The 19,745-nt window shown below is 47.1% G+C and overlaps 2 protein-coding genes across 5 annotated transcripts in view; both read right to left on the bottom strand.

Annotated features, from left to right (window-relative positions):
* Clcn7 (chloride voltage-gated channel 7) overlaps positions 1-6,949 on the bottom strand; it is a 28,348-nt gene extending 21,399 nt beyond the window's left edge. The window contains exon 1 of one of the 4 annotated variants that reach the window (XM_031351303.1): positions 6,711-6,949. In XM_031351303.1, coding sequence (XP_031207163.1) covers positions 6,711-6,848 — 138 coding nt within the window. In that variant the 5' untranslated portion in view covers positions 6,849-6,949. Of the gene's footprint in view, positions 1-3,233; positions 6,663-6,710 lie in introns of those variants that run through there. The other 3 variants (XM_031351301.1, XM_031351302.1, XM_031351305.1) reach the window with 3 other exon arrangements.
* A 5,294-nt stretch (positions 6,950-12,243) lies between these two features.
* On the bottom strand, positions 12,244-17,597 carry Ptx4 (pentraxin 4). The gene is made up of 3 exons (XM_031352034.1): positions 17,362-17,597; positions 15,037-15,691; positions 12,244-13,874 (listed from the first exon to the last, which is right to left on the bottom strand). The coding sequence occupies exons 1-3, from the start codon at positions 17,500-17,502 to the stop codon at positions 13,234-13,236; spliced, it is 1,437 nt and encodes a 478-aa protein (XP_031207894.1). The 5' UTR covers positions 17,503-17,597; the 3' UTR covers positions 12,244-13,233.
* Positions 17,598-19,745: the final 2,148 nt, after the last annotated feature.

Raw genomic sequence — 19,745 nt, 5'->3', positions numbered from 1 at the left:
AAAAAAAAAAAGAAAGAAAGAAAGAAAGAAAAAGAAAAAAATAAATAAAATAAAAAACCAAAACCAAAACCAAACCCCTGTTCCCTCCCTCCTCCCCCTGCTTACTACCCCACCCTCTCCCACTTCCTGACCCTGGCATTCCCCTACACTGGGGCATAGAACCTTCACAGGGTCAAGAGCCTCTCCTCCCATTGATGACCTCTGCTATACATAATGCTGTTGGAACCATTAGTTCCACCATGTGTACTCTTTGGTTGGTCGTTTAGTCCCTGGGAGCTCTGAGGGTACTCGGTAGTTCATATTGTTCTCCTCGGTAGTTCATATTCCTCCTATGGGGCTGCAAACCCTTCAGCTCCTTGGGTCCTTTCTCTAGCTCCTTCATTAGGGACCCTATGCTCAGTCCAATGGATGGCAGTGAGCCTCTACTTCTGTATTAGTCAGGTACTGTCAGAGCCTCTCAGGAGACAGCTATATCAGGCTCCTGTAATCCAGCACTTGCTGGCACCCACAATAGTGTCTGGATTTGATGATTGAATATGGGAAGGATTCCCAGGTAGAGCAGTCTCTGGATTGTCCAGTACATTCCTCTTTAATAAGAATTTGGGGGCCAACAGTATCCCAAACTGCTAAGCCTAGGAAAAAGCCAGGCATGCGCTGGCCCAGCAAGGAAGCTGCTACACAGAGTCCCAGTGCTGTTACAGCCTCCAGTCAGTTTGCACAGAGATGCATGTGGCAGGCTGTGTGCCAGGCTGAGCCCACCATGAACCCTATTCCCCTAAGTGCTGATGACCAAGGATAATGAGGTAGGGCTGAGGGGCAAAGCAGAGAGAAGGGTAGGTGGCAAGGCTGCTTTCCCTATCACAGATAGGCCACACAAGCCACAGGTCATCAACAATTACTTCACTGTACTGTAAGTACCTAGAGTCAGACCCACCAGGACTAAGAAGATAGGACCTCAACCATCTGAGGGGATGATAGGAGAGGTGCCAGCTATGGGTCATATGACAGTACTAGCTCACACAACATCCTTGGCCTCAGACTTGGTGAGCAGGAGTCCACATGCATAAAAAAGCAACAGCAAGCAGAACCCAAAATCAGTTGAAGGCTGACAGAGTAATATAGTTAGTAACAGTGGGACAATTCAGGCTGTAGTGGGCCACAGGGAAGGAGCTGCTGAGGGCTCAGAGCTGTGTCTGACTAACAGAGGGTCCCATGGGTCTAGACACACTGCACAGCTGGCAAACTCAGGGCTCTTATACCGAGCTACAATTACTTAACATACCAACCGCACTAAAAGGAACTTACTGAGAACACAGGCCTGCTCAGGACCACTTTTGTAATTTCTGGGAATCTATAACTATTTCAAAGTTACATAAAACAAAAATTCCCACACACCAACAGTCTGAAAACATAACTGTCAAAACAATAAATGCAAATCATAGCATCTGAGAATGACTGACAGGCAGAAACCTGTCACATCCACATACATACAAGAAGTGACCAGAAGAAGGCGGCTCTGGGCTGACCCCTCCCCACCCAAATGCAGGAACTGGCTGATCCAACGAGATGCTAGTCTACCTACAGGGGGAAAGAGAAAATTGGGGCTGAAGAAATGGCTCAGGGGATAGGAATGCTTGCTGCACAGGTCTGAGGGCCTGAGTTCAGATTTCTGCACTCATAGGAAAAAGCTGGCTACCTATGTGCATGTAGACATAGGGCTTGTGGTGGCCAGTCTAGCTTCAGGATCAGTGAGCGTTTCTGTCTTAAATGAATAAGGTAATGATATAGCGGGACACCCAATGTCTTCCTCTGGCCTCTGCACACACCCACACCCCACACACACCTCTTTCCTATAGACACTAATCTTACACACGTACCACATATATACACCTTTCCCATACATATTCATATTTATCTCTCATCCATATACACCACATATACTCCTCTCTCAAATACACTAATCACACATACACACACCCTCCCATACACAATAAAATAATAATAATAATAATAATAATACCATCTGTTCCACATCTCAGTAAAAACCCAGTGGAATCTCAAAGTGACATCTGAATACCCATAATCATAGAAGCATTATTTACCCACTTGTCAACAGACATAAAATAAAAATAAAGCAGTAATGCCTGCTGCAATATGGATCGACCATATAGACAATGTGCAGAAGCCAGTCACAAAAAAGACAAATATGAGGGGCCTGAGGATATGGTTGGCTGGTAGAGTGCTTACTTAGCATACAGGAAGGCCTAGACTTAACCTCCAGCACTGCATAAGCCAAGCATGCCAGCTTAAGTCTTGTAAACCCAGCACTCAGGTGGAAGGAGAGGAGTCAAAAGCTCAAGGTCAGAACTGGAGAGATGGCTGAGTGGTTAAGAACACTGGCTGCTCTTCCAGAGGACCTGAGGTTTGATTCCCAGCAACTACTACATGGCAGCTAATACAATCTATAACTATAGTTTCATGGAATCCAACATGCTCCTGGCTTCTGCCTCCATTGGGCATGCATGTGGTGCATATACATACATGTAAGCTAGCCTTGATCTACATAGTGTATTCCAGGCTAGTCAGAGCTATGTGGTGATATCCTGCCTCCACTCTTCCCTATCCCCCAAAAGTTCAAGGTTGTCTTCATCCAAAAAGCTGCTTGAGGTTAGCCTCCTTAGTATGGTTACACCCATAAAGACAGAAAGTAAGAGGTGGTGGCCAGGGGAAGGAGGAAGAAGGCAAGAAAACTCTGGGTACAGTTTCAGTTTTACAAGATGAAGAAGTTCTAGAGACTGATTGCCTAACATTAAGACTATACCAGATGGGCAAGTCGTGGTGGTGTACATCTTCAATCCCAGCACCCAGGAGGCAGAGACAGGCAGATATCTGAGTTCAAGGCCAGTCTGGTCTACAGAATAAGTTCCAGGACAGCCAGAGCTATACAGAGAAATCCTGTCTCAACAACAACAAAAAACAAACTACACAAGTGCACGCGCACACACACACCCCTCAGATGGGTTGCAAATACCTGCAACACTAGATTCTTCTTTTTTTGTTTTGGTTTTTCAAGACAGGGTTTCCTCTGTGTAGGCCTGGCTGTCCTGGAACTCAGAAATCCGCCTGCCTCTGCCTCCCAAGTGCTGGGACTAACGGCATGCGCCACCACTGCCAGGCACAGCATTCATTTTTAAGTTGCTCACTGTTGCATACCAGCAGCTCTATATTCTCACCTCCATGAGCAGCTGCCACGTGCCAGGCTCCATGCTAAACACCAAAGAAATCCAGACTACTGCAGCAGGGACATCAAAAACAAAAACAAACAAGCCAGTGCAAATGAGACAAAGGTGACAGAAAACTGGGAAGAGAGACTAGCTTTAGATGCAGTGGTCAGAAGGTCTACAAAAGCAAAGCAGCCAAGAACAGGGAGGAGTGGGCCACAGGAACAGGCCTGTGGATGTACATGGTTCTGTATGGCTGCCTGAAGGCTGCCAGGACCCTACCCTGTCCTTCAGCTCTTACACCCCATTGGGCTGAGGCTTGCTTATGAGCTGAGAGAGGAGGAGAAATTCCTAAGACTGAGAACCAACAGCTCTCACCAGAAGAAGGCAGGGCCAAAGGGCCACTGGGACAGTCAGAGGACCCTTCCATGAAGCACTCCAATGGCCATTAGGTTTCCTGTCTTCCCCAACAGCAACCTCAGGCTATGGTCTGTGGTGTAAGTTATCAGCACAGGACACAGTCCCACACTCACCTAAGGTCCCTCCTCTGCTGAGGCAGGAGGTGTTTCTGGTGGTGATTCCCACAACGGGCCTGTAAGAATGCCCTGCATTTAAAGACTGCAAACATGCACTATCATCTCTCCACCACTTGCTCTAGGATCAGCCTCCCAGAAAAACTCTACTTCCCGCTGCCCATACATATGACCATGACTTGCAGGCTGATCTCATCCTCTCCCTATTCCACTGTCACCCCACACCTAAGAAAAGGACCAAAGACTTGGCCTCCAGGTAGTGCCGCAGGGCCTGGGCTTTAAACAGGGCCCAGCCTGTCCAGTCTTTAGCAGCTACCACATTGCTTGGCCAGCTTCAGCCTGCTTGGGTGGCAACACTACCTCCACTCAACCCTGGAAATGCTGTAACAAACCCCAAAGGCTCAGGAGGTACCTAGGATAATGAGCTCATGTCCAGTACCCAGGGTCACCCCACTGTGTTCCCCTTTTTATTTCCAAAGAGTCCTGACTCCAGACTAGATCACAAAGAATCCTACTGCGGCACCAGGGCAAGCTATGCTTAACTATGAGCCTGCCTATTGTCCAGACTTTCCCTGAGAAACACCAACAAGTCATTCAGCTGAAGAGGGGCGATAGCCAAATGTCAAATGCAAAGACAAATTTCTTTTAGTTTGATAGGTTTTTTATTTGTTTGTTTGTTTTGCTTTGAGACGAGGTCTCATTTAGTTCAGCCTGTCTTCAAATTCACTTTTGACTTCTGATTCTCCTGTTCTCACCACTGGTATGCCCCAATTATAGGTATCTGTCACCACACAGTTTTGTGAGGTGTTGGAGGCTGAACCCAGGGCTTCACTGATGCTAGGCAAGCACTCTGTCTCCAGACCCTTGCTGTTAATGACTAGTATCTGAGAGCCTGTTTTCTAACAGGCTTGCCCAATGTTATACATTCATTAACTTTTTACAGATGAGAAAACTGGCACCAGCAGGCCTCAGATGCTGCTGGAAATTCTGGCTGATCCAGTGCTCAGCACAAAGAGTTCCCAAGCTGTAGCCAGTGCCTGTTCAACCTGCCTAAACAGGCAAGGATCCCTTAGCACTGGAGTTTCCAGCTTCCTGCATGCCTCTCCTAGGCCTAGTCAAACTCAAGTCAACTCGAGATGCCTGAACAAGACTCCTATACCCTGCACCACATCCCACACATATATTCTCTCTGTCCTGTTGCTCTGCTTGTCTGAGGACTTTGCACTATTTACACAGAGCACAAGAGTACTCCTTGCACATATTCCTATAGGGCTCCTCACACATACCAAGCAAGGTGCTGGGCCTGTTCCCAGAGGGAACAAAGCTGTCCCATGCACTCAGTGACCTGCACACAGACCTGGGAATCCACAATGGGACAGGTGCACAACTATTTTTTTTAAAGTTTTTAACAGCGACCAATCAACTGTATTAACCGCAGATTTAAAAGCTATAGTGGTATTTAGGGGAAAAGATCAACTCATTCTTTACTCTTATGTCCATTTGCAAAGAAAAGCAAAAACAAATAAAAACAAAACCCACACCCATTCAGCCTAAACTCAACTTCTGTCAGTTTCCAAATTCTCCCCTCTCTTAAAACCAGTTCCAACATAAAGCTACTTTCTTTGTGAAGAGAGGAGTGTGTGTGTGTGTGTGTGTGTGTGTGTGTGTGTGTGTGTATGCCAGGAGAGGAAAAGGTGGTCGGATCACTGGAGCTACAGTTACAGGTGGTTGAGCCACTGGACCTGGGTGCTGGGACCTGAACTTGAGTCTTCTTCGAGAACAGCGACAGCCCCTTTCCCCAGAGGCTACTTTCTTTACATCAGGGATAACAAAGCACACCTCCCAGGAAGGCAGACTCGGCCCTACTGCCTTACTTAAGTCACTGTGAATCGCTGCTGCAGAGCGGATTCACTAGCACGCTCACTTTAAAGGGGGCTGAGCTGCTTCCCACCAACTAGGAGCTGACCTTGACTTTCATCGCCCTATGCACTGTCAGGCGTCTAGCAAGGAAGGCCTAAACTAAGTTTTGATTCAGTGGCCCTAGCTTGTGTTCTTCTTAGCCTTTAAAACAGCAGGAGTGTTTGTTAGGTACCTCTAAAATCAGGAGGAAGGGTAAAGGACGGCTATAAAACAGACTAACATAAAGGAACTGACATAAGGAACTGACTCAATTAATAAGATGCGCACACACAGGCAAGAGAAGCACAAGTGGACAAGTAAGCACTAGGCATTTAAAAGCACAAACTGTTTTGGGTGCTGAGCACACGGTGGCCTCTGACTTGTTGCTTATTATGTCTGGCTGCACACTCCAAACTCAATTAGGTACTAAGAGGAAATGAGTGGAAACGCTTGTCATTGCAATTATGTCCCAAACGTCTGGAATTAGTCCTGTGAGAAAGGAGACAGACAATTTCATTCAAAGTGCAATTCTGCCATTTAAACTGTGAAAACTGCCAGGCGTGTAGTCCAGGCCTTACAAGTTCTTGGGAAAATGAGACAGGATTATGAATTCATTGCCAGCCGTGGTCTCACTATCTTGAGACGCTACCTTGAAACGCCCAGGGTGGGGGGAGCAGAGCTGAGGTCGTATGCTTGCCTAGCATGTGTAAACCCTGGGCTCGACCCGCACCACGAAAAGTAAAATTAAAAAACAAAAGCAACGTTAAAGTCTTGGGATCTCTTGCTGAAAAGGCAATGACAATGGTTGTTGGAGGAGAGGATATCGTTTTCTCTACTCGTGTAGCCACTGGGTTACAAGATGGGAAGAAGGCGTTCAAAGAGAAAGAAAGGAAGAGGCTTATGGATGCGAAACTATAAAAAATAAAAGTCTTCCAGGATTCAAAAAAAAAAAAAAAATAAGAGAGGAGAACGCTATGACCTCCCTCTGGGCCCCACCGGCGCACTGACGACCCGCGCAGCGATCCGGGCGGCCGCATCTCCAGCCCCCGGGCCTCACCTGGCGCGCGCCCGGACCGGCTCCGTTCAGCAGCGGGGTCTCCTCGTCAGGCCGCCCCGTCCTTCGAAGCAGTGGCGCCCCCTCTTCATCATCGCGATCTCGGCCGGACCAAGACACTTTCTTAGAGACGTTGGCCATGGCCCACTGAGGACCAAACTCAACAAGAACAGCCGGCAGCCCCGCAGCGTTCCCGTGACCAGTGCCGGAGACTCACGTGACCCACCACCGGTGGCACGTGACCGACGACGGGGGCCGACAAGGTCATTAAGCGCAGGGTCTCTTGGGAATTGTGGTTCACTGGTCCTTGTAGCCCAGGGTAGAAACCTAGATCTCAAGATCGCTAGCAGTTAGTGACCCAGACTCCAGAGAAGAACCAGCCCGAGATGCACGCCCAACCCCTAAGAGATGATGTGGAAAAAATAAAATAAAATAAACTAGCTGTAAAAGTTCTGGAATCGACCTTCTCTACCAAGCTAGCTTCACTTGTTTCCTGTGTTCAAGGGCAGGCGGACTATTGCAATATCGGAAAAGGGCTTGAGACCCTGAAGTGCCAGACTAGGAAAGACTGGGTGGGGTTCCTCGGAGGAGAAGACTAGGACAGCGCATGGGTGTGGTGTTAACTAGCCACAGGTTGCTTTAGGCAATAATATTTTAGCAAGGTACTAAACTTGCCAAGTGTAGTGTTAGTATCAGCGTTACATCAACAAAGTTGCTCTTAGATCGGTCCTGAATTATGTAGGGACAAGGATTGGGATTTGATGCTGCAACTTCAGGGACTCCAGAGTGACCGTAATCATCATGGGTGACACTCGACAGAGAAAGAACAATGCTGCAATGTTAACTTCTGAACAGTGTTGCAGCAGTTGCTTTACCGAGGATGGTAGAAGGGAGCAAGGAAGAAGGTGGCCACTTAATGAAGGAAATAGATATGTAATATGAAAGTTACATTTAACAGAGAAATATCAGAAAGGCTAAGGTTAATGTGCACAGCATAGGAAGATTCTATAAACATAATTAAAATACCATTCAGACCTTCAGCGGTGACAACATGCGTAAGAAAGTTAACAAGGATTCTAGGATATATGTATATATTACCTAGAAGATATATATATATATATATATATATATATATATATGTGTGTGTGTGTGTGTGTGTGTGTATACACACATATATATACACACACATATATATATATGCATATATATGTATATGTATTACCTTGCAACTTTTTTTAGATTTGAAAAAATTTTCAAATCAGGAAAGTTTTGAGTCCTTCTTAACTTCTAAGGGTGAGAGGTTTACAGGTAGTGTCCTTCCTTTCATACAATTCAAAGTAAAAGCAAAACTAAACACAGAATAAGAGGAAGAAAGTTAAATGGGGTTCTAAATTTTCCCATGATTATCCTGCAAGTAAGTGTGTGTGCACATGCATGTGTATGTGTTAGCAAAAGCAAGATTCCTCCCCAAAAGGTGTAATTTCCTCATTGACACACCTTGGCTTTGTCATTTTACAAGACGGTGACAATGATATTATGAATCTCTCTTGTATTGTTAGGCATTGAGGTTGGGAAATGAAGCTGGCTTGTCTAAGGTCATTAGTATTCCATGGGGCTTGAACTTAGATCTGTTTACTTTCAAAACTTTGATCAGAAGCTGGGCAGTGGTGGCGCACACCATTAATTCCAGCATTTGGGAGACAGAGGCAGATGAATCTCTGAGTTTGAGGCCAGCCTGGTCTACAGAGTGAGTTCCAGGACAGCCAGGGCTACACAGAGAAACCCTGTCTCAATGCACCCCCCCACACACATATACAAACTTTGATCACAATTTCTTTGAGGACATACAGCCAGCCTCTTAGAGGTTCAGAGGTGAGAGATCCCCTCTCTCTGTTTTTTTTAGGGCCAGAGACCATTATTCTTAACACACAGTAAAAGTACAAGTTGTCAGTTGAGCTGAATGCACAGGCTTGGGTCTTTCCGGATAATAGAGTTTGGGGAAAAGGATGGGCAGAAGAATGGGAGCACAGCAGGGTGTGTAGGAGGGGCCATGGAGGGTACCATCCTAGGGTCATGCCTGGAAGGATAGATGTTCCCCATAACTCTTGCTGACAAGGTGGTGCAATTTGCACAGCTCCCAAAGACCAAGGCCTTCAACTTATTTGTTCTCTTTTTATTGACTTGTCTATTAGGGATTAAACTTGGGCCTTACACATGTCAGCCAAATGCTCCATCATTGAACTGTACTCTAGTCCTTGTAAGAAGAGAAATGGAATATAAGTTTGTTATAGGAGAACCAATGGCTTCTTGTTGGTACTAACTCCTTGCAGCGCCAGGATTGTAACAATGTAATAGATGTGGTTACAGGAAGAATCTAGTGGCCTGAGAAAGGGGTTAGGTTCATGCTTCAAAATATGCAGGTGGCTTTTGATGACACCACTGGGAGGCTGAGTCAGATGAAGTATATCTGGTCTCCAAATCCAACAGACTTTCCATGACTACCTAGCCAAGATTTCCACTTGCCCTTGAGGTCCTGCCATACTGCCTCAAACACTAATGAACAACAACTAAGCCTCTGCCTGCCTGGAGTGGCTTTTGCTCCTACAATGCCTCCCAGTTGTGGCAGCCCATGTGTTGTTACATGTCTGCTGAAGTCCCAAACTCTGCAGCGACTAGTGTGATATTTTGGTTCCCTTAGACTGTGTTGAGCATCCGAAAGCTGGAAATATAGAACCGATGTTCTACCGCATCCTGGCTTTGAGCCCTTGTGTGTCTGGTTATTTCCAACTCTTCTAGTCTGATACATGAGGTTGAGAGCAAGACTTTTGTAATCAAACCATTGGAGGTTCAACTTTTCCTGCTTGCTGCTAGGGGTCATCCACAGAACAGCAACCCCAGGATCATGCTGTCCCTCCAGTAATCACCAGATCATGGCTCTTTCCAGGAGAAATATGTTGTTCCTCACTCTTCTTGGAGCCAGGATGAAATGAAGCAAAAACTGCTTCCAGAATGTGTCAAGAGAAGTGAGGAAGTGATGTCTGAGAAGGAGGGCCACTCAGCTGTTGTGCTTGAGATCAAGAGCTCAGGTTCTGGAGGGAGCAGAAGACAGTGCGTGACTCAAGATCACAGCCATGAGGCATCCACTGGGGTTTCCAGGTCTGACGCACCTCTGACTGTGACTCAGGAACAGGCGGCCTAGAAGGCTGATTTTAGCAGAAGGTCTAGGCACTGGGAACACCAAGAGATTGGAAAAAATGCTGTTAAGAGATTCATTTAGGGTAGTGGTGTTGACGCACACCTTTAAACCCAGTGCTCAGTGGGCAGAGGCAGGTGGGTCTCTTGAGTTTGAGACTGGCCTGGTCTACAGAGAGAGTCCCAGGCCAGCCAGAGCTACACAGAAAAATTGTGTCTTGAAAAATGAGAGAGGGGTGGGGCTGGGGATGTAGCAGTTGGGAAATGGTTGCCTAGCATGCATGTAGCCCTTAGGGGAAACATCTGTAATCCCAGCACCAGGGAGTGGAGGTAGGAGGATCAGGAGTTTAGGGTCATCATCAGCTACACAGAGAATTCAAGCACAGCCTGGGCTACAAGGATCTAATTAAAAAAAAAAAGACTAATTTAGATCAAGGTTCCCATGACAGTGTATCTGGATAGGGCTTTGCATGCTGCTGTCTGCCTCCCACTTGAGGAAAGGGTAGCCAGATGGAGGTCCAGCCTCTACAGAACTGGACTGATGCCTCCAGCCATAGGGTGCAGAAGGCTTTGGGACTCCATGGTTTTATTAACAATGGGCATAGGTCACCTTTAGTCTTTCTCATTTTAGATTTTTTTTAAAAAAATTTATGTATGTGAGGTTTTTGCCTACATGTATGTTCACCATGTGTGTGCCTAGTACCTGTAGAGGCCTGAAAGGGCATCAAATCTTCTGAAACTGGAGTTACAGATGTTCTAAGCTTTCATGTTAGCCTTGGGAACCAAACCTAGGTTCTCCAGGAGAGCATCCAATGCTCTTGACCTCCAGGCCATCTGCCCAGTGCCACTTTCTCGGTTTTGAAATGGAAAGAGATATAGTGGCACATGTCTATAATCCCAGCATTTGGAGAATTGAGTTGGGAGTGTAGCAAGTTGGATAGCAACTCAGACTATACAGTCATACCCGCTCCCCAAACAGAAAACCAAACCAATGACGCAGGTGCTAGTTTCCGTAGGTGGAGTGGGGTGAGGGAAGGGGCACACGATGAAAACTACCAGTTGATCACAAGTGATACCGTGAGAACAGACACTGAGGCCAAACAGGAAGACTGAGTGTGGAAATGGTAAAGCTGGAACATTGAGAAGGTGAACCAGAGGGCTATGACTAGGCCGGAGATAGCCAAACTGATGCCAGACATGGTGGCACACACCTTGAATCCCAGCACTTGGGTGGCAGAGGCAGGTGATTCTCTGAGTTCGAGACCAAGCTGGTCTACAGAGCTAGTTCTAGGACAGCCAGGGGTACATACTGAGACCCTATCTAAAAAATTAATGAAAGAAAAAAAAAGATAAGCAAGCTGAGGAGATAGGAGAAGGCTAGGGCTCTGCATAAGTGAGCATGGGCTGGCTGGCTTTCCCCACCCGAGAGTCCTTGAGGAATGCTTACAAAGCAGTATTGTTCTTCCTCTAATCTATTCTTGTCTCTGGTATAACTAATTATACCAGAGAGCCCCTAACAAAGCCTCCACATACTGCAGGAAAGAAACCCCAGGCCATGCCCTAGATGAAAAGTTAATGACGATTAATTAGCAGCTATTTCTTGAGAACTAAGAGAGCTCTGTGTCATTAATGATACCTTCAAGGTCAGAGAGCAAGCTGGCCACGCGAGTAACGGCTAGCCGGCCGACAGTCAAAGCTAACGACTAAGAAAGCAGAAGTCAAAAATGGGCAAAGGGAGGAAATGTCAATGCTACTATCCTGATAGGCAGTGTATGCCCAGCACATAATCATCCCTGAGCCAGGGGACTGACCAAGAGCACGCCAGCCTGCTCAGTAGCTCAGCTGTTAGCATCTGCAGAACTGCTGACCAGGCTCGTCAGCCTACCTCAGCCTTGGTTCTATTTCAGCCGTAGCCCTATACAACCCTAGACAAAAGGATTCAATGGCTTTTCCTTCTTTTCAGAGCTCCTCCCATTCCAGTTTCTCTCTTTCTCTTTTTCTTTCTTTTAAAAAAAATTTTTTTAGACAAGGTCTCTTTAAGTAGCCTTGGCTACCCTGAAATTTACTCTATAGACCAGGCTGGGCTCAAACTCACAGAGATCCACCTGCCTCTGCCTCCCTAGTTTGATTTCCCCCAAACCCACATAAAAAAAGGCAGGTGAGCTGGACAATGGTGGTACACATGCCTTTAATCCCAGCACTTGGGAGGCAGAGACAAGTATATCTCTTGAGTTGGAGGCCAGCCTGGTCTACACAGTGAGTTCCAGTACTGCCAGGCCTACACAGAGAAACCCTGTCTCCAAAATCAAAATAATTTTTAAAAAGAAAACCAAATAAAACTAGATTGTGATGGTTGCACAGCTCAGAACTTTTATTAAGATCTATAATTTCTTTTTTAAAAAGGGAACATATGATAATATGAAAATAATGCCCAGTAAATGAAGTTTTAAAGCATTACAAGTGTGTCTTTAATTGTAGCTCTGGCAGCCTCAATGGCTCCCACAGACAACAGAACAAGAACAGCCAGTTGACCTCCATGGAATCTCTAGGGCTCCTGGAAAGGGGGAGAGAGGACAGAATGTTAAGCCTTCTTCATGAGAGGGATGTTGGAACATCCATGTTCACAGGAAAACTTCAGTGAATCTTTGGAGAGGGGACAACTATGGTAAAAGTACTTCTTGTAACTTCAAGGGGCCACTGAGAACTGGTTTGTCTGACAGCATTTCATGGCAACAAAAGTACTTTAGAAAGAAGCCTTCCCAGGCCCAGTGTTCCTGCCCACTAACTCAGCTGGGGTCAAAGAATAGAATACTATCCACGAAATGAGAATGGCTTTGAAGATGCAGCCTGCAAAAATATCACTGTGAAGGCCAGTGCCTTAGCACTCGAGAGGCTGGAGGATCATGAATTTAAGCAAATCTGGCCGATACAGTGAGAATCTGTCAAAAGAAAATGAAAGAAAGGGGTGGAAGAGTGGTGACTCACATCTGGAATCTCAGCACCCTGGAAGCAGATTGCTCCAGGTTTGAGGCCAGAGTAAGTTCTAGGCTGAGAAGGACCACAGTATGAAATTCTGTCTCAGAAAACAACAAACAAAACCACAAACAAACAAACAGCAGAATTCCACAGCAGTGGGAAGTTGCACTCTTGGACCCCCTCTCTTTCCCCATTGCACATTTTCTGTGTGATCTGAGTCTCCATGCAGGAGGTCCCTACATTATTAGAGCACAGGCACACATAGCCCAGCAGGGACGATGGGGGAGCGTTTTGGAATGTGTTGATGTGGAGGCTTGTTCTTGATGGCCTTGACTGTGACAGCCCCCATGTGGCAGCCTTATGGACATTGCTCCAGGCAGGTACATTTGGCTCTCTGCACAAATCCACCCACAGAGGTGACGTTGGTCAGCATCACAATGGCACCTGTTGGGAGCTCTTTCCCAGAGGCCAAGTTTGCAACTTCTCCAGGGAACAGAGCCCGGTTCCAGATGGCCAAGCCAGATATGCTCCCTACAAAGGCCTCAGAGCTGTCAAACTCGCCCCCCACAGTGTCTTGTTCCTGGCCCAGAACAAGCGATCCTCCGGGAGGGATTTCGTAGCCCTCTCTGAAGCGGGAGCCGGAGGCTACTATCCTTCGGTCTATGTGGAGCCAGTACTTGCCCTCCACCGATGTCCAGATGATACAAATGTGGTGCCACTGGCCATCCAGGAGCGGTTGCAGGGACAATTCCCTGAAGACGGGGTCCCCAATCACAAAGTGGATGGAGCCGGGGACCAGGGAGTCTCGGCCATGCAGTACTAACTTGTTGTCATTGTCTTTGGTGGCGTAGGAAAGGAGGGTGCCCAAGTGGTTGGTGGTCATGCGGATCCAACTGCAGAAGGACAGGGCTCGTAGGGGCATGAGGATGCCAGGGCTAAGATAGATCACATTTTCAGTAGAGGTGTTGGGGAAAATCAGCACTGGGCCTGTGCCACAAACTGGAAACAGAGGGAAGAGAGTCAGCCCTGAGCATCAGGCAGTTCAGAAGCATCCTGCTGTGGGCCTGGCCTTTGCTCTCATCTACATTGTGACCCCAAGGTCTTCAGAGCGCTTGCTTCACCCTCTCTGCACTCGTGATCTGAACACTTCAGCTGCTCAGGTAAGAAGTGAGGAGAACTTCTCAGGGAGTGGATAAATCCTCTCTGTCTGTCTGTCTGTCTCTGAAGCACCCTGAGACCAGAGAAGCCTCTGTCTAAGCTCTCTGTGTCTGCTGTAACTTTGCTACATGTTTATTGACTTAAACCAGCTCTCTTTTGGAAGTCATAAACCTGAACCTGGTCTCCCAGGGTTCAAGACCCAGTGTTCATCAATCAGTTTCCTCTAGAGGCTCAGAGAAGCCTCATTGTGTTTGGAAGTGGTAGTCCTGAAGGCCTTGGCTCGTGGCTACACCATGGCTCCACAGTGCACCCTCCTAATCTCTGCCTCTGTCCTCAGCTGACTTTCCTGCCTCCCTCTCTAGCCTCTTGTGACTGTTATCAGCCAGCCAATCTAGGGTTATTCTATAGGAAATAAATCGTCAGGGCCCATTTTCAGTCTGAGGTGCCTTCAGTTCTTATCGGTGGATCTCAGGTAAGCAGGCAGCACTCAGCCCCTCTCCTCCCGCGTAGCCGCTGGTACCTGCCTGAGCACTTTTTAGTTTATTTTAAACTGAAAAGGAGGATTTGGGGTGGAGACTATGCTCGCTAAGAAGACAGAGAAGAACTAAGCCAAGGAGAACCCAGGAGGCAGGGAAATGTGGTTAGGAGTGTGAAAGTCACTGCTTTGTGCCAAGCAACATACTGACCAGTTCTGCCCTTGTTCTGGGCTGGTGTTGGGCTCCTGCACAAATGCAAACTCAATTATTTCTCTTTGGCTACCCTGAGTCTCAGTATTATTTATATGAAGTGAGACTCATCCTGAGGTTCCCGATTCAACCACTTCAACAGAGGGCCTTCTGCCGTGCAGCCTGGCATGCTGGGGGCCATTTTCTCTTATGCTAGTATGTGGCCCTTGGGGAAAGAGCTTTTTAGGGTGACAGCTGTCAGGAATGACATTATAACTTCAGTCATTGCTAGGGAAGCATGGTGCTTGAGAGGGAGGTGACAGGTTTGTGTCACTTACTGTTTCCTGGTCCTCGGTAGGTCCTTGGTGGGGCTACTCGATGACTGTTTGGGGCTTGGAACTTCTGATTCTCCTGGACATGGACAGTGAAGTCTTGGGGAGAACTCCTGTGTTGGGGTGAAGACTTGGATGCCTGGCTGTCCCTCCACAGTTGCAAGGAACCTGGGCCTTGTTGAGCAAGCCGGGTGGGGGTGGGGGCTGTGGTCAGCCCCAGGGCTGCAGTACCAGGGGAGGCCCTCTGTGTCTGGCCCTCAAGGGCAGTGAGCCTGGCATCCTGGCTCTGGACTTGTTGTGTGAGGCTGGCCAGTGCATCCTGTAGTGCCTGAAAGCTTAGGGGCAGGCTTGCAATAACCTCCCTCTGTGCCTTTTGCTCCTTTTCCTTCTCTACCCACTGCTTGCTCTTTGTGCTCAGGGAGAGGTTCAAGGCTTGAAGCCGAGCATCCATCTTTCGGCTCCTTCGCTGGCTTTTTCTATACCAGGTCTTTAGGTGGGCTACATCTCCTTGTATGGCAGCTTGAGACTGATTCATCGCTAGAGCTACAGCTTGGCTCTGTTCCACCAGGCTCTGGAAGTGGGCATCCATATTGTAGTATACATTGTAGTTGTTGGCAATGTCCTGCAGGTGTGTTAAGGTCACCTGTTGGAACCTCTGAAACTGCAAAGAGAACACAGCTCTTATGGGCTGAGGCTACCCTAAGTGTGCTTCAGAAGTACCTGTTCTATGAGCCTATGGATGGCACTGCTTATAAATTGACCAATTTGATCCCTGTCACCATGCTAGGACATGTGGTGAGATTGTCATGACTACTCCCAAAGGGCCAGGTACAAAGGGGGTGACTATCCTCAGGCCCCACTAGCTGCATGGTGTAAAATGTGGGCTCCAGGCCCATGGCTCTACTTATGATCCTCCGCAGACCCAACCCTCTGGAAGAAGACCGTATCCAATCATCTCGCTACTCTGATCATCTGGGCTACCTTTGTGATCAGAGGAGACTACAGGACAGGCTGTATGAGTGCACTGAAAAATATTTTAGATTGAGCTGGGTAGTGGTAGAGGCAGAGGAAGAGGGTCTCTGTGAGTTCAGGGCCAGCTGATCTACAGAGCAAGTTCCAAGGTATCCAGGGTGACACAGAGAAACCCTGTCTCAAAAAAATTTTTTTAGATTTATTTAATTTTATGTGTATGAGTGTTTTGCCTGCATTCTGTATGTGTACCATGTGTACACTCAGTGCCTTTGGAGGCACTTGAACTGGAGTCACGGGTGACTGTGAGCCATCATGAGGGCACTGAGAATGAACATGGATCCTCTCCAAGTATCCACTGCTCCTGGTTGCTGAACTATTTCTCCGGCTCAGTGCATGTAGTTTTTATTTATTTATGGTTTTACAGTTCTGTGGACTGAATCTAGGATTTTGTGCATTCTAAGCAAGAATGTCGTCTGCCCCTGAGCTACAGCCTTTGCCCCGACAGTCCTTGTTGTTCTTGTTGTTGTTTTGGGTTTAAGTTCTATGTTATTCTGTGTGTGTAGATGTTTTCTTTGCATGTGTATCTGTGTACCATGTATATGCAGTACCCAGAAGAGAGAGTCCTATATCCTTGGAACTGGAGTTACAGGTGATTGTAAGCTGCCACACAAGTGCTGGGAATTGAATCTGGGTCTTCTACAAAAGCAGCAAAAGCTCTTAACCACTGAGCCATCTCTCCAGCCCCATTGTTGTTTTCTTTGCTTGTTTTGAGACAGACTTTTAGTCAGTAGCACAGGCTGGCTTAGAACTCACTACATCCTCATTCAAGCTGGTCTCAAACTCACAGCAATACTTTTACTTGAGTCCGAGTGCTGGGATTACTGGTACACTCCACCATGCCTGGCTTTACTGGGATCAGTACAGGATGTGCTTGGGGTGAGGAACGGTCTACAGAACCCCTGTGGGACCCTTGAGATAGAACATATGTTCTGCTCTGAAATGGACCAGTATTCTCACAGCTCCCACAACTATGGATACGGTCCTTCACAGTCGCTACCCAGGCCTCTTCTTCAGCTGTGTGCTTTGTGTCTCTTAGAGTCCCTTTTAAGCCTCCTACAACTTCATACGCACACGCACACGCACACATACACACACTGTCTAGCTGGACTTCAGAGCAGAGCCTAGCAAATGCTTGCCTGGTTTCCAAACATAGGTGAGAATGTCATTGGCTTCCAGCAAGGATAGCAAAGCAAGTGCTCTCTGTATCCACTGATCACAGAGAGCAGACGACTCTGTGATATCCATTCTTTACCTGCTCCTGGTTTTATAAAACAGATTCCCCAAGTGTGGTACACCTACCTGTTCTTCTAGTCGACGGAGCCTCTCAAAAAATGGCTTTCTTTGCCTGGCTGGGTCAGCTTCCTGGGACGGAGTCCTGTGTACATACATGAACACAAACGTGAGGAGGAAAGGCAGGGTCTTCTTCTTCAAGCACCCCATGCTGGGACACACAGAGGCAGGAGCTGATGTCCGTCCCTTGGTCCCTTGAGTTTGTCTCGTGTTCCTGATCCTTAGAGCCCACCACGTGTCTGGTTTTCTTCTTTCTGTCCTGGCTGAGTGTCAGGTTCTTTCTGCCACCTTAATGAAAGACGTCTGCCTTCAATCCAATGGGCTCTGAGAACCCAGGGTTCCCTGGGCAACAGCCTTCAAACAGGCACAAACAGTTTCTTTGGGAAATTGTTCTAGTGGATGTGCTCAGGGCTGTGCTTGGCTCAGAGGCTGACGGGAGTTGATAATGGCTCTAACAGCAGCACCTGGACTGGAGTTCCCACTAAGAAGTCAGAGCAGGACAGGGGTTGAGCGTGGTCAGGAAGCTGTCTAAGCCAGCTCTGCACTGGTGCCCAGGATTCCAGCCACATGCAGATGTCCTGTGGGTCCCGTCTCACTCCCTTGTAGAAGGAATCCCTCTTAGTAATGTGACTGAGTTTCACTTTAACTTATTTTCTTTTCTTCTAGAATGGGATGAATAAAGTTAAAATTAGCTATGTTTTTCTTCCCTGAAAAAGGATCTTGCTGTGTTGTTGCTCATGCTGGTCTTGAACTCCTGAGTTAAATGATCCATCTCAGTCCTCAGCTAGGACTATAGATGTTTGATCTCTCTCTCTCTCTCTCTCTCTCTCTCTCTCTCTCTCTCTCTCTCTCACACACACACACACACACACACACACACACATCCCACAAATTGCACATGCTTTGAATTAATGTGATATTTTGATAAATGTATTATGTAATATTGAAATCAAGCTAGACATACCTGACTTTTCCTGCCTAGATGTTGGTTACAGACTGTGCAGGGAGATAAATGAGTGTCCCTGAGAAAATCGATCCAAGTTCTGACCCCAAGACTTGTGAATAAAACCTTATGGGGAAAAATGTCTAGGCACATCTTAAGACATGGTTACCCTGGAGTACCTAGATAGCTCTGCACTCATCAGCAAGTGTCCTGATAGAGGCAGAGAGGACAGCAAGGAAGAGGCCCAGTAAAGGTGGTGGCTGGGATGGGAACATAGCTGCTGTGGCGGGCCACACCTGGAGTCCCCGAAAACCAAAAGAAACTTCTGCAGTAGCATGCTGCCTTAGATTCAGACTCTCAGCCCCTAGAGCTGTAAGAAAATAATGTTCTGTTGTTTGAAGAATCCTAGTTTATAGTAATAAGAATAACTCAGGAAGGTGTCCCCAACAAAAGCATCAGCATTTCCAAGATAACAGGAGCCAGAGTGTCTTCCTAGAGGATGGGCTGCTGAGTGTCACCCCAGGGGACGGGCCGCTCAGTGTCACCCTAGAGGCTGGCTGCTGCTCTCACGGCTCCTTTGGTCAAACACCAGAACACCACAGGTAGAGAAAAATCACAAAAGTATCCAGGGAGAAAAATTGTTGGTAAAGGAGACTGAGACAATTCTGAGTGGACAGCTGACCTTCTTCTTCTTCTTCTTTTTTTTTTTTTTTTACTTTTTTTAAAAGATAATTTTTTCTTTTTGTAAACATTTTATTTATTTTATGTATATAAGTACACTGTAGCTGTCTTCAGGCATACCAGAAGAGGGCACCAGCTCCCATTACAGATGGTTGAGAGCTACCATGTCATTGCTGGGATTTGAACTCAGGACCTCTGGAAGAGTAGTCGGTACTCTTAACCACTGAGCCATTTCTCCAGCCCTTTATTTTTTATCAGATATTTTCTTTGTCTACATTTCAAATGATATCCCCCTTTCCCAATTTCCCCTCCGAAAAAAAAACAAAACCCTATTCCTTCCCCCCTCTACCAGCTCACCAACCCACCCTCTTCCACTTCCTGGCCCTGGCATTCCCCTACACTGGGGCATAGAACCTTCACAGGACCAAGGGCTTTTCCTCCTATTGAGGTCATCCTCTGCTACATATATAGCTGGAGACCTTCTTAATCTTAACATTTATGCTGGGCCACAAAATGACTATAAAACAATGGCAAAATAATGATAAAATAGTGCACCTAGCTCTCCCCCCCCCCCTCTCTCTGCGCCGCTATCCCCTTACTCCCTCTCAATTAAACCTCTTGCACGTGGAAAAAAAATAGTGCACCTAACTCATTTAATAGAGCAGGAGCAAAGAACAGAGATTTTTTTGGGGGGGAGGGGGTTTCGAGACAGGGTTTCTCTGTGTAGCCCTGGCTGTCCTGGAACTCACTCTGTAGACCAGGCCAGCCT

This window comes from Mastomys coucha, unplaced genomic scaffold, assembly GCF_008632895.1.
Source record: "Mastomys coucha isolate ucsf_1 unplaced genomic scaffold, UCSF_Mcou_1 pScaffold5, whole genome shotgun sequence".
In the NCBI taxonomy this organism is placed as follows: domain Eukaryota; kingdom Metazoa; phylum Chordata; class Mammalia; order Rodentia; family Muridae; genus Mastomys; species Mastomys coucha.
The sequence above is the reverse complement of the archived record's forward strand: the minus strand, read 5'-3'. Positions and strand labels throughout refer to the sequence as shown.

Excerpts from the sequence above, each read along its gene's own strand:
- Ptx4 (XM_031352034.1), bottom strand. The coding sequence starts at position 17,502 with ATGGGGTGCTTGAAGAAGAAGACCCTGCCTTTCCTCCTCACGTTTGTG. Across the intron at positions 15,692-17,361 it reads TCCGTCGACTAGAAGAACAG|TTTCAGAGGTTCCAACAGGT; the intron begins GTAGGTGTACCA and ends TTCTCTTTGCAG. Across the intron at positions 13,875-15,036 it reads CTACCGAGGACCAGGAAACA|TTTGTGGCACAGGCCCAGTG; the intron begins GTAAGTGACACA and ends CTCTGTTTCCAG.